The sequence below is a fragment of the Procambarus clarkii genome, chromosome 43, assembly GCF_040958095.1.
Source record: "Procambarus clarkii isolate CNS0578487 chromosome 43, FALCON_Pclarkii_2.0, whole genome shotgun sequence".
Classification (NCBI taxonomy): domain Eukaryota; kingdom Metazoa; phylum Arthropoda; class Malacostraca; order Decapoda; family Cambaridae; genus Procambarus; species Procambarus clarkii.
Window position 1 is genome coordinate 22660294 of NC_091192.1, and position 14936 is coordinate 22675229.

Here is a 14936-nt window from a genome sequence, read left to right on the forward strand (position 1 = left end):
TTAATAAGTGCAAACTATACGGTCATGATTGAAGAAGGATAAACAGGCTTCGTAAGTGGATACTTAAATACTTGATGAATGCCGGACCTGCACGCAGACAGGAGACGGGTGAGGGGAGACGGGTGACGGGAGACGGGTGAGGGGCGGGTGAGGGGAGACGGGTGAGGGGAGACATGTGAGGGGAGACGGGTGATTGACGGGTGAGGGGAGACGGGTGCTGGGAGACGGGTGAGGGACGGGTGAGGGGAGACGGGTGAGGGGAGACGGGTGAGGGGAGACAGGTGAGGGGAGACGGGTGAGGGACGGGTGCTGGGAGACAGGCTAGCAAGGCCGCCTGTCTTCACGACGCGGGAGAAGGGGGTAATGAGTTTATCACATTATTGAAACTACCTCTAAACTACACTCCTCCTCCTTCCCATCTCCACATTCAGTGTCTAATTGATCACGTTTCCTTTCATCTGATAACTCTTGTTCCCCCGACCTGTAACTAGGCACCCAGGAGTGAGACAACTGTTGTGTGTCGCATCCTGGGGGTTAAGGAAAGAACATTTATTTGTCGTAAAGAAACGTGAGATTCATAGACGTTATTTAATGTGGAATTCGTGAGTGAGGTGAGGGATTCGAACCCACGACCAAAGGTGTCACAAGTCAGGTTATACTCCCCCATCACCCCTGGCGCCAGACTATACTCCCCATCACTCCTGGCGCCAGACTATACTCCCCCATCACCCATGGCGCCAGACTATACTCCCCCATCACTCCTGGCGCCAGACTATACTCCCCCATCACCCCTGGCGCCAGACTATACTCGTCCATCACCCCTGGCGCCAGACTATACTCCCCCATCACCCCTGGCGCCAGACTATACTCCCCCCATCACCCCTGGCGCCAGGCTATACTCCCCCATCACCCCTGGCGCCAGACTATACTCCCCCCATCACCCCTGGCGCCAGACTATACTCCCCCATCACCCCTGGCGCCAGACTATACTCCTCCATCACCCCTGGCGCCAGGCTATACTCCCCCCATCACCCCTTACGCCAGACTATGCTCCCCCATCACTCCTGGCGACAGACTATACTCCCCCATCACTCCTGGCGCCAGACTATACTCCCCCATCACCCCTGGCGCCAGACTATACTCCTCCATCACCCCTGGCGCCAGGCTATACTCCCCCCATCACCCCTGGCGCCAGACTATACTCCCCCCATCACCCATGGCGCCAGACTATACTCCCCCATCACCCCTGGCGCCAGACTATACTCCCCCATCACCCCTGACGCCAGACTATACTCCCCCATCACCCCTGGCGCCAAACCATACTCCCCCCCATCACCCCTGACGCCAGACTATACTCCCCCATCACCCCTGGCGCCAGACTATACTCCCCCCATCACCCCTGGCGCCAGACTATACTCCCCCATCACCCCTGACGCCAGACTATACTCCCCCATCACCCCTGGCGCCAGACTATACTCCCCCATCACCCCTGGCCCCAGACTATACTCCCCCCATCACCCCTGGCGCCAGACTATACTCCCCCATCACCCCTGGCGCCAGACTATACTCCCCCCCCCATCACCCCTGACGCCAAACCATACTCCCCCCCCTCATCACCCCTGGCGCCAAACCATACTCCCCCCCTCATCACCCCTGGCGCCAAACCATACTCCCCCCCCTCATCACCCCTGGCGCCAAACCATACTCCCCCCCTCATCACCCCTGGCGCCAGACTATACTCCCCCCCCCCATCACCCCTGACGCCAAACCATACTCCCCCCCTCATCACCCCTGACGCCAAACCATACTCCCCCCCTCATCACCCCTGGCGCCCAGATAATGGTTAAAGTTGTATCGCAGAGCGCTTAAGAAACCTCATAACGCATCGCACTTTTGTGGATAAATTGACCACTGTCGCCATATTGCTAAGTTGTTATTGGGCGTTAATTATAAACACCGCTCCGCCTCCTCCCTTATTACACAAACTGCAGCAGTCTCCAGGAATGTCCTGAATGTTGAGAACGTGTATGTTTAACTTTTTCTGCGGGAGTATATCTATTTCCCTCTCTCTCTCTCTCTCTCTCTCTCTCTCTCTCTCTCTCTCTCTCTCTCTCTCTCTCTCTCTCTCTCTCTCTCTCTCTCTACTTCATCTTTTAACTGTCTCTTTGCGTTAACTTACTTTTATAGTTGAATACAAATGCCTAAATATGTAACATTTCTTATATTAAATATTTAACTTAATTTAACACCGTGTTCATCAAGTAAGTTTAGCCATGCAAACCAACGGTAAGGAATATTGGCATCAGCGTCCTGGTGCGAGGTATAAGCTGTATTTGGTGTATATTGATACACCAAATACAGCTACACTTAGGTTGGTGTATCAACATACACATGCCTAAGTGTACTGCTCCACCCCTAAAAAGTTCATACTTTGTGCTATTTATTTTCTAGAAGCCCAAAAAACTAAAACCAAACTTGAACATTCCTAGGGTGTAGTGGGCAAGGTGTAGTCGGGAGGCGGGAAGGTGTGGTATTGTTGACAATAGCAGTAGGCATCCATCAGTCTCAGGAGACTATGGAGTTCCGTTCTGGTTGTCGGTATGGAGTGGCCTCTCCACTACACCTATGAATGTTTAAGTTTGGTTTTAGTTTCCACACACCATTTGTTGACAATAGGTATGTAAAAACAGGAGAGTTGCCCTTCGGTATCTTCAACATCGAGAATGTCTTTAATAACACTCTACATCGTGGGGAAAGTCTCCGTGTATTTTTGCAGATTGACGGGGCAATATTGGTACTACAAGTGGCTAGCAACGTGTGGGTACCAGGATGATGTCTGTGTCATGGTCTCTCTCTCTCTCTCTCTCTCTCTCTCTCTCTCTCTCTCTCTCTCTCTCTCTCTCTCTCTCTCTCTCTCTCTCTCTCTCTCTCTCTCTCATGGACTCTGCCATTCCCAGAGGTGACTAAGTGGAACAGTAACGCTGCCTCGGACCAAGGACCGGGAATCAAATTATGCAAATGGACTTATCTTTATCGATCACGAGAGAGAGAGAGAGAGAGAGAGAGAGAGAGAGAGAGAGAGAGAGAGAGAGAGAGAGAGAGAGAGAGAGAGAGAGAGAGAGAGAGAGAGAGAGAGAGAGAGAGAGAGAGAGAGAGAGAGAGACGTTTCCTACACCTGCACCATCTGGATTCTTTATCAACATTAATTAATTCCTTAGCTTCATACCTGTCTAACTCTTGTTTCAATTTAAATGCTTATCTCGGTCTTGAGTTGATTATTTTCAGTTTTTGCTGCGTAGGTAGTACTGCGAAATGGTAGCCCTCCGTAGGCTTACCATTCCAATGGGTCAATACTAATGTCACCATTATTCTTGAGCATTGAATATTGTGCAAGTATTCGTGAGATTTCGTGCTCATGTTGATGCGAAAGTTTCATGTTGTTAACAATCCCATATACAACTGTCCTGGTACGTGTTTCACGCCATAAGAAACAGGAATCTCATGGTATTACTTTGTGGTTCATTCTAACATTATCTTTCAGGAGTATACAGATACGTTTGTATATGGAAAGTTTGTCAACGAAATTTATTTTTAAAAAGACTTCTCTAAACCAAATCTAAGCTAATAATCGTTTACCTTTTATAATCATGTCTGTGAGAGTTAGTATTCTTACTTTTGCGAATTCTGATCTGTGTGTTTTGTGGTGTTTCAGGGTCTGGAAGGCGTGGAGGAGCTGAGCGTGCGGCGGTGCAAGCTGGATAGCCTGGTCCCCGGGTCGCTGGAAGGCCTGAGCCGCTTGCGGCAGCTGGAAGTCACTACCCACAACGGAGAGTGGGCGGCGCTGGCTATGGAGGTGGTGGAAGGGTCGCTGCCGCTGCCTCTAGAACGGGTTTCCCTCACCCATAACAACATCTGGACGCTGCCGCCCAGAGCCTTCTGCGGCCCCGCTGCCCTCCACCACCTCGACCTCTCCCACAACCGCCTTCAAGACGTGTTGGAGCTCGGCTTCGCCGACCACCTGCTTCTCGATGCTCTCGCTCTCAACACGTCAAATACGAGTTATAGTGATCACTTTTCAGGGTTTATTGATGCCAATGAGGAAGTGGCAGCAGAAGACAGGTGTGGACACGCCCTCCAGGAGCTCGTCCTTGACCACAACGATCTTGTGCGGCTTCCTACCCGCAGCTTCCTAGCCCTCGGCGGGCTCACAGAGCTTTACCTTCGTAATAATGATATCCGGCTTATAGCCAGTGAAGCCTTCAGAGGAATGGCAGCCTTACAAGTGCTCTATTTATCTAATAATCATATTATCGCACTACAGAACGGCACTTTCTTTGAAAACGTAGCCTTAGAGAGGATTTACCTCAACAACAACTCACTCAGTGCAATGAATCCGGATGTGTTCCAGGGTCTGCATCAGCTGCAGGTGCTAGACTTGTCGCATAATAAACTGTATTTAGACAGCAGTCATGAAGACATCTTCAAGGGTCTTCGGCGACTGGTCATCCTCGACCTGTCCTACAACGCTCTGTCAACTGTCCCCCAGCTCCTCCTCCGTGACCTGACCTCGCTTCAACGCCTCGACCTCTCCCACAATGACATCCAGAGCCTGGAGGACGACAGCTTTACCTCACTCTCCAACCTCTACGCTCTTGACCTCTCTCACAACCTCATCCTCAGCCTGAGCGAGGGCAGTCTGAGAGGACTGGTGGGGCTGAGTCTTCTACACTTGAGCAACAATTCTCTTATAGAAATCCACCCTCAAGCTCTCCGTCACAGCTCCAACCTGAAGGAGGTGTTCCTTGGAAGCAACCACTTGCAAGCCATTCCAACGGCTTTAGAAAATCTTTCCTTCCTAAAGGCTTTGGACATGAGTATGAACGAAATCGTTAGCACGCACCCATTTCTTTTTGGTGGGCTGGGGAACCTGGAAGTTCTGAACATAAGCCAAAATAAGATGAATGGCATTTCTCAGGGATCATTTGCCGGACTCGCATCTCTGGAGGTATTAGACTTGAGGGATAATCAGTTAAGGACAGTAAGTGAAGGGTCGTTCGACGGGGTGCCCAGTGTCAGGCACCTGACACTCTCCAGGAACGAACTGAGCGACATCAATGGCGTGTTCGCAGGCTTGGAGCACCTGGAGACTCTTGATGTATCCGAGAACAATATCCACATGTTCGACTATGCGTTCATACCCAGGCAGCTCATCTGGTTAGATTTAAAAAAGAACAAGATAGAACAGCTCGGTAATTTTTTCAAGGTTCAGAGTGTTTTGACGTTAGAGGCTCTTGATGCTAGCTACAACTCTATCAGACGGCTTGGTGAAGTCTCCCTCCCTAACACTATCAGGAAGGTTATTTTGCATCACAACAACATCAGCCGAGTTCTTCCCAATACATTCCGGGACAAAATTTATCTTCAGGACATTGATCTTCGGATGAACGCCATTCAGAGGCTGAATCCCAAATCGATCAGTGTCCGCGGGACAGTCGACAATCACATCAGTGCGCGGGTTTCCCTGGCAGGCAACCCACTTGTGTGTGACTGTGAGATGGAGTGGCTGTATGGGTCCTCAGGGATGTCCATCACAACCCCAGAGGCTACAGAGGTCACTTATCTCCAACCTCGTGTTGACGACCTCATTCAGGTGACTTGCGTCCTCACTCACTCCCGTGGTGGCGTACCAGTCACCACTCGTATCTTGGACACATCTCCCGAGAATTACCTCTGCCCCTATGCCACTCATTGCTTTGCCCTCTGTCACTGCTGTGACTTTATTGCATGCGACTGCCAAATGAAGTGCCCAGATGCTTGCTCTTGCTTCCACGATGATACTTGGTCCATGAATTTGGTGGACTGCTCTGGGGGGCACCTGGACCGTCTACCCGACAGGGTGCCCATGGATGCCACGGTGGTCCTCCTCGATGGCAACAATCTCCAAGTCCTTCATGCACATCACTTCATCGGGCGCCACAGCATCCAGCAACTCTTTCTCAATAATTCCCAAATTCAAACACTTCAGAACCGAACTTTCCACGGGTTGACTTCACTGCGCACTTTACATCTCCAGGACAACATGATCGTTCAGTTGAACGGCTTCGAGTTCTTTGGCCTCCATAGACTTAAGGAACTTTACCTCCAGAATAATCGCCTCTCGTTTGTCAACAATGCAACATTCCTAAGTCTTAAGAGTCTGGAGGTCCTAAGACTAGACAATAACTTCATCATAGACTTCCCAGTGTGGCTGCTAAGCAACAACTATTACTTGGCCACTGTGTCTCTGGCCAACAATCCGTGGGACTGTGACTGTCAATTTGTGGAATCATTGAGGGAATGGGAGACCCTGCAGCCACATCTCTTGCTTAACCCTGAGGAGATATTCTGTGTGGACAGTGACTCCGGTGCAGTGGGTCCCAGCATAATCCTCCCAGAATACTCCTGCACCAAGGGCCAGCAAGGGGTCACACAGTACCAGTTTGGACAGCGGCAGTTGCCTTTTCTGGCTGGGGGTCTGTGCGGTGGAGTGGCTCTCATCAGTGCCCTGGTTATGGTGGCCATGCTAGTGGCCCGCAGGAGGGCTGCTGCTGCCAACAAACTGGGCATGAACAACCCTCTGCCCTACTGCCAAGAGGAAGATGGCAAAGTATTTGATGCCTACATCAGCTACAGCGCCAATGACGCTAACTTCGTGCGTGATGTTATTGCAACCAAGCTGGAGAACAGTTGTCCCAGCTACAAGTTGTGTTTACACTCCCGAGATTTCAGCGAGAACAGCCACCTATCAGAGTTCGTAACGCAGTCGCTCAATTTCAGCAGAAGGACCATCATTGTCCTCTCCAAGAACTACGTTGACAGCGAGTGGAAAAACGCCATTTTTAAGAAAGCTCATGTTGATGGCCTGAAGGAAAATGACATGAACATTATAGCCATATATTATGATAATGTATCCTACTCTTCTTTTGATGCCGATTTAAAAGCAGTTATAAGAAAATGTTCAAAGCTGCGATGGGGAGACAAAAACTTTTGGAAGAAGCTCTTGGAGTTAATGCCACAGAGGCAGACATACACAGGCCTGCCTGTCTATGTGTCTGACAACTCATACAAATCGTCGACGCTGCCGTCCCTGGTGCCCCCGTCGTCGCTGCCTCTCCCCTCCTCTTCCTCCGTCCTCACCTCCACCACGGGCCTCACCACGCCCTCGGAGATCGACCGTCGAGCCTCCTATCTACCGGAGGCCCCTGCGACGTACAAGGCGCCCCCGCCACCTAGACCTTGCTATTCCCCTGCCCCTTGTGACTACATTGTGATGCAGGGGCGGGACTGCCAGGACCCACACTGCACCTGTCGCCGCCACTCCCACACTGCTTACACCTATGCCGATGGCGACAACTCCTCCCTACACACATACACTTCGCTCGAGCCATTTACCAGTCCCCATCATGCACCCTCCCACTTCTCACGCCCCGCGTCCCCTAACAACAATCACTACACCGTTATAGATGCCCCAATCAGGGGAACTGTGCGTACTAGTAAACGTAAAAAAAAGCGGCCTCTCAGTCAAACATGTCCACCAACCACAAGAGAAGAGGTTTTCGATAATTCAGGGATCCTACAAGACCCGGATGGCAACCTGCCTCAAACTGACACATTCCGACGCACCAAGAGCTTGCGGGTGACACAGCCGGCGGGAGAAAGGCATAGTGACTATTCTACAGACCATTCCAGTGATCGTTCCAGTGGCAGGTCTTTTGACCACTCCGTGAATTCTACAGGTAGAGTCACTGGGGAAGAGCAGGAACCCAAGAGTACATTGTATACAGGCCTGGTAGACTCTCCGCCAGACCCAGCGCTCACAGCCCAGGAATGTTTCGTCTAGTCCATCTCTGCAGGAATAATGATCGTTGCTCTAACACGAAGAGCAATGACATGTATTCCAGGAAGATGTTTTGCTAGGATGTGATAGATAATGGTAGTGTCATAACCAGCGCTTGCTACCTGCATTAGGAGGCACAGAAATGGTACCTGCATTTTTCCAAGCACCTCTTGAAGGTTCCACAGCAACTTCTGAAAGGACCTCCAGCACTTTCTGTAGATCCTCCAGCGCCTCCTACAGGTCGTCTTGCGCCTCGTACAGATTCCTCAGCACCTCCATGAGAGGGAAGAGTCTCGCTGACATTATCACAGAGTACTAACCGTCCCGTTGGTTGTAAGTCGCCAGTGATTGAATAAAGTGTATTTCATAATCTCAGATCATTTTGTTTGTTTTATATATCTTGGAGAATATGTATTTCAGTATTACACGAGGAAGGAGGATGAAAGCCGAGGTGACAGTGTCAACTAATGTCTCTGACACGGTCGTTGAATTTTGTTTGATTTACACACACACACACATACACGCACGACACACAATAACAACAGCTGCATAGGGCACACTTACCAACATCCGCGTATCCTTCAGAAACTTGGACAAAGGAGCTTTCTAGGCCGTATATATACAGCAAAGATGAGACCTCTCTCTTGATTATGCATCCCCAGCATGGAACCCTTACCTGTAAAAGGACAAAGAGAAACTAGAAAAGGTCCAAAGATGTGCAACGCGACTCGTGCCGGAACAAGGATTGAGGTATGAGGAAAGAATGAGAAAACTTGACTTTACCACACTGAAGAAAAGGAGAGATAGGGGGACATGATAACAACATTTAAGATCCTAATGGAAATTGACAAATTAGACAAAGTAGGCTAGTTCAAAGTAGTTCAAAGCTAGGAACAACAGAACGAGGAGCCATAGACGGAACACTGGAGACGCAAATTAGTCACAACAGGAAGAACTTTTTTAGTGTTAGTACTGTCAATAAATGGAATAGGTTAGCTGCAGAAGTTGTTGAAGCAAATTTAATTCAAAAATTTTAAATGTAAATATGACAAAAGTGTTAGAAATTAGTCATTGTTTTAATCTAAGAACGTTTGGAAGGAAGGGCTGGGAGCCTAACTCAACTCTGCAAGCGCGTCTAGGTGACTACACACACACACACACACACACACACACACACACACACACACACACACACACACACACACACACACACACACACACACACACACACACACACACACAACAGCTGAAAGCTTGATCCTGCAGGCACAAATAGGAAATAGATACACATTAGAGCTGCTTACTGGGAAAGTTTCCCCCCTCTTTAAAACCTTCTTTCTCTCTCTCCTCTCTCTCTCTCTTCCCCCCCTAATTAAGATCCCCCATCCTTTCATCCCCCCCCCAGTAGCTTCCAGAGTTTTGTGACAACACACCATCCCCACAGTTGATTGACAGTTGATAGGCGGGACCAAAGAGCCAAAGCTCAACCCCCACAAGCACAATTAGGTGAGTACTCCCTCACCTCTCCACCCCTACTCTCTCACCTCTCCCTCACCTCACCACCCACAGCCTCACCTCTCCCCCTCCTCTCCCACGGCAGCTGTCACAAGAGCCGGGAAACTATCGCCACATTGTCGGCCCCGAAACAGCAGCGCTAACAACAGACATTCATATTCACGGAGTGAGATCAGGAGCCCCAGAAGGGGACATTTTTTGTTTCATTTTTTTTTTAAACCAGGACTGTCACCACCTTGCGGCCAGGATGGTCCCCTCGGGCACACACACACATTCCTACCCCCCCTTTCACACCCCCTACCCACACCCCTCCCCCACCCCCCCTCCCTCACCTTCCCCCAACCCCCTACCCTCAACCACAGTCACGTCAGCCGGACCCGACACAGTTGTCAAGAACACTGTTTGGGATGCCTAACTGTTTCTCATTTCTAACTCTGGAATTTTTTACATTTTTGGGGGGGATTTATGTTATTTTTTTCCCCTACTCTATTGGATTCGTGGCTGGTTTCTTTTTGGAGTGTTAAGCGTTTTGAATTCCTGTCTGTTTCTGGATTCTTGGCTGTTTTGAATTCGTATAAAGAAGGAAAAAAAAAGCATAGATAGAAAGAAAGTATCCTTCACAAGACTTCAATCAATATCCAGTACACGAATGAACATAATTTGTGCATTGTTCGCCGACCGCTTAAGGGCAGTAACAGCCGCTACTCTGAGCCAGAATAGCGTCAGTCTCGCTAATACTTACGCTGCCCCACTCCGCCATGTTGAAATTTGAATGATTCTTGCTATAAACAACGTCGCGGTCGATTGATACCACGGCCACATGTACCTGTGGAAGAGTGACCTCAGCTGATTGTATTGGTGAGGGGGAATGGGGACGGGCTGGTGAGGGGAGGGGATGGGGGAAAGGGGAGGTGCCAGTGAGGGAGGGGAAGGGGAGGTAGAGTACCTCATATATACCACGGTTTAGACTATTCTGTAACCTCGCTGTATCGATTTCGTATCTCACCACTCATGAAAATCCCCGTGTCCCGAGGTTCCTGCTATGGCATGCTGGCCCTCTGTGGCCAGCATGGCCTCTGTGGCCCGCTATCCTGTTATATATCATTCTGTACTCATCTAGTAGTGCTTGCCTGGGTTGAGCTTCGGCTCTTTGGTCTCCCCCACTCTCAACTGTCAATCAACTGGTGTACAGGTTTCTGAGCCTAATTGGGCTGTATCATATCTACATTTGAGACTGTGTAGGGAGTCAGCCTCCACCACATCACTGCTTAGTTCATTACAATTGTTAACTATCCTGACACTGAAAAACTTCTTTTCTAAATGTCTCTGTGGCTCATTTGGGTACTAAGTTTCCATCTGTGTCCCCCTTGTTCCCGTACCATTCGTGCTAAATTGTTTAACATCTGTGGCCTATTCTCCTTTTATCTATCCCCCTGGGGCCTGTTGCCCTGTGTTATCTATCACTGTGATTCGTGTCTATCGATACATGCCGTCCTTATCACTGCCTTTCTTCTACGTTGTGCAAAAAAACAACCAAACACCTCTCTTGTAATCTCATTGTCTGTGTTAACTCCTGGACTGAGAATCATCGCTACGTGTTTTTTTATTTTGTTTTACTTGTATCTACTTCATCTTTTGGTACTGTTTCCTGTATGCACGTTTACCAATTCTTATCCTGTACTATCTTGCTGTATCTAATGATTTTACTTTCAACCGTCAGTAGTCCACTTTATGTATTTCTGTAAAGATTTGTACCGTATTTCATTGTTTTGTATAACAAAGTGTCTCTATGTCTGTCTGTCTGTCTGTCTGTCTCTCTCTCTCTCTCTCTCTCTCTCTCTCTCTCTCTCTCTCTCTCTCTCTCTCTCTCTCTCTCTCTCTCTCTCTCTCTCTCTCTCTCTCTCTCTTTCTCTCTCTCTATCTCCCTCTCTCTCAGCCGTATTTCCAGCAGACAAGTACTACGCTAACGTTAAGATTTGATAATACTTATTTTTTCTCACGTACTTCCGTGTACCCCATGTACTCCTCTGTACCCAGGGAAGAGTACATGGGAGGGTACATGGGAGGGTACATGGGAGGGTACATGGGAGGGTACATGGGAGGGTACATGGGAGGGTACATGGGAGGGTACATGGGAGGGTACGTGGGACACTCTATCAGTTGGTTATTCAGTGTTGCCGTGCAGCCTCACCACACGTACAATACCAGCAAGAAAATGCATATTCCGTACCCCGAGGGTTTAATGAAGCCTCGAGGGCAACACACACGCACACACTTCAGATTTGCTGGCATCTTCATCAGTCTGAGCTCCTGTGTGAGTGCCTCTACTCACCTGCATGAAAGTGGAAGGTGGGGGTCTGCCACTAGCCTCCCCAGAGAGAGCCGGAGGAGAGCGTCGGGGGGGTTAGCACCCACCCTCCCTGGGGGTTCCTCGGGGAGGGAGATGGAGAATGGAAATCAGCAGGGCAGTGGGATGTCCTTTTTCACTCTCATTTCCCAGCAATTGTCCTCATGGGGGAAGGGGGTTAAGGGGTAGGGGGGGGTACATCTTGTCGTCTGTGCCTCATTCCGTCTCTATCTTCTTTCGCTTTTTATTTTCCATTCTTCCTCGCCTTGTCGTGCCCCTGATAAGGGTTCTCTGCAGTAGGTCCTCTCCCTGCATTCTCTCTCTCTCTCTCTCTCTCTCTCTCTCTCTCTCTCTCTCTCTCTCTCTCTCTCTCTCTCTCTCTCTCTCTCTCTCTCTCTCTCTCTCTCTCTCTCGTCCCGTTCATAGCGAGGGTTTTGTTTCATCTCGTTGTCAACTGGAATTAATATCTTGCGAGACGTTTTCATCTCGTTCGTTGGCGAGAGCTCCCCCCCCCCCAGCCAGCGCTTGCAGTCTTTCTCGATCTTCGTTGTTTCTTCCGCTTGCTCAAGCGGGCTCTATTTATAGAGCCTGGCATCACAGCAAGAGTCATGAATGCTCCGCCGTCTAGTTCGCTCAGTACCGTCGGTATTCACAGGAGGCTGTTGTCTGCTGCGGGGTGTCTGCTGCGGTTGTCTGCTGTGGGGTGTCTGCTGCGGTTGTCTGCTGCGGGGTGCGCGCATGCGTCCAGGCTGCTGCCACCACCATCTCGCTCGTTCCTCTCGTTCTCGAGTCCTTTCAGTCTCCAGTTCTCGCACTAGAAGTCTCTTTTTTCTCTCTCCTCGTCTCTCCTCTTCCCTGCTATCCTCCTAAAGCCCAAGTATCGAGGAATTCGGCTCCTATGAATCGTCATAACAGTAAGATCATTCAAACACACTTCTCATATATTAAATCAGTTTCGGATCTTACGAAAACCATCAGTCTTAGATCATACGAAGTCAGTTACATATCTTATACTCGTCTTAAACTATTATAAAGAGAGAGAGTCTGATCTTAGTCTCATGTCTAAAGCAATCCGGCGTCTTATCGAAACTTAACATATTTTTCTAAAGGTTTCATATTTTGATTAAAACAGCCTGAAATCCTATTAATGCAGACCCACAACTTACAAAAACAGACCCACATCTTACAAAAACAGTCCCACAACTTAAAAAAAACAGACCCACAACTTACAAAAACAGACCCACATCTTACAAAAACAGTCCCACAACTTAAAAAAAACAGACCCACAACTGACAAAAACAGACCCACGTATTCAGTAAAACAAACCCACCACATCCCTATATACGAAAGAGTCGCAGACTTAAAAAACAAAAACTTTAACAAAACAGCCGCAGGCGTCAGAGACCGCACTAAACCATTTTATAAACCAGTCCAGTAAACCAGTCCCTGTGACACATCTAGTCAATGAGCCTCGTGTACTACTGAACGCTAGGTTAGCAACAAATTACGTTCTGTATTTTTGGATACAAAAAATTAAAATGAATAAAACGAATACATGGTTGTGTTTTATTTGGGGGCGCCTTTGTGGGGGTGACGGTAGTGTTGTGGTGATGATGGTGATTGTGTGGCATGATGAGGATTGTGATGTGGCATGCCGAGGCAGCCCGTCCTCATAAACAAAGGCCCAAAGTCCATTCCATCCACCCGCCATACCCCCCCTGTTTATGAATGAAAAACGGGTTTACATGCAACTGATGACGTTCGAATACTTCCTGATCAAGTGCTTCGCTGACGACTTTATGTTGGAACCACAACGATGTAAATGCTTCACCCACGTACTACAAATAATCGCCAACAGAACCTAAACACCTAACCTAGCCAATGTCTAAATATGCATACTGTGCTAATATATATTAATATTCATTTATACGTGAGAAAATTCCTGTTTTGAGTGAACAGAATGTTAAAAATTGATGAATGCGTCTTTGGGGTCGACCGCTGGATGGAATGGACTTGATCTGAGGATGGGATGGATGAGGATTATGGGGACTCATTACATTATTAAGGAAGAACAGTAAAAAGAATATAAAATAACGCAGAGAAAATAACATTTAAAGAGCAATAGCAACAAATGTTAACAAAAGCGAAAAATTATAAAAATCATACAAACAAAAAAGTTAATTAAAATAATAATAATAATAATGAAAATCATAAAAATAAAAATAATAATAAAAGAAGTAAAAATAATAATAAAAAAGTAAAATAATAAAATGAGTAAAAATAATAAACAGAATAATTAATAATAAAAATTAAGAATACAAATAATAAAATTGCTGAGAGGGAAAAAGGAAGAGAATGAGAAGAAGAAGAAGAAGATGGAATAGAAGAATAGGGACCATAAGGTAAGACAATAACGAAGACATGAAGGTTATCTTGAGGTTATCTTGAGGATAACAAAATCTTCATCATAAGTGGCACAAACCCGTCACTCATCCATCATAAGGAGCACAAAACCCGTCACTCATCCATCATAAGTGGCACAAACCCGTCACTCATCCATCATAAGCAGCACAAAACCCGTCACTCATCCATCATAAGTGGCACAAACCCGTCACTCATCCATCATAAGGAGCACAAAACCCGTCACTCATCCATCATAAGTGGCACAAACCCGTCACTCATCCATCATAAGCAGCACAAAACCCGTCACTCATCCATCATCAGTGGCACAAAACCCGTCACTCATCCATCATAAGGAGCACAAAACCCTTCACTCATCCATCATAAGCAGCACAAAACCCGTCACTCATCCATCATAAGGAGCACAAAACCCGTCACTCATCCATCATCAGTGGCACAAAACCCGTCACTCATCCATCATAAGGAGCACAAAACCCTTCACTCATCCATCATAAGCAGCACAAAACCCGTCACTCATCCATCATAAGGAGCACAAAACCCGTCACTCATCCATCATAAGGAGCACAAAACCCTTCACTCATCCATCATAAGCAGCACAAAACCCGTCACTCATCCATCATAAGCAGCACAAAACCCTTCACTCATCCATCATAAGCAGCACAAAACCCGTCACTCATCCATCATAAGCATAAAAAAACCGTCACTCAGCAACCTAACAAACAAAGGTTACTCACCTAATGAACCAATTAAAATAAAATTAAATTAGGGAAATATTTT

At 47.9% G+C, this 14936-nt stretch overlaps 1 protein-coding gene across 2 annotated transcripts in view; it reads left to right on the forward strand.

The window, feature by feature from the left end:
- LOC123760644 (toll-like receptor Tollo) overlaps positions 1-13290 on the forward strand; it is a 55806-nt gene extending 42516 nt beyond the window's left edge. For both annotated transcript variants that reach the window (XM_045746392.2, XM_069300104.1), the window contains exon 2: positions 3713-13290. In XM_045746392.2, the coding sequence (XP_045602348.2) occupies positions 3713-7879 (4167 nt within the window). In that variant the 3' untranslated portion in view covers positions 7880-13290. The remainder of the gene's footprint in view (positions 1-3712) is intronic.
- Positions 13291-14936: the final 1646 nt, after the last annotated feature.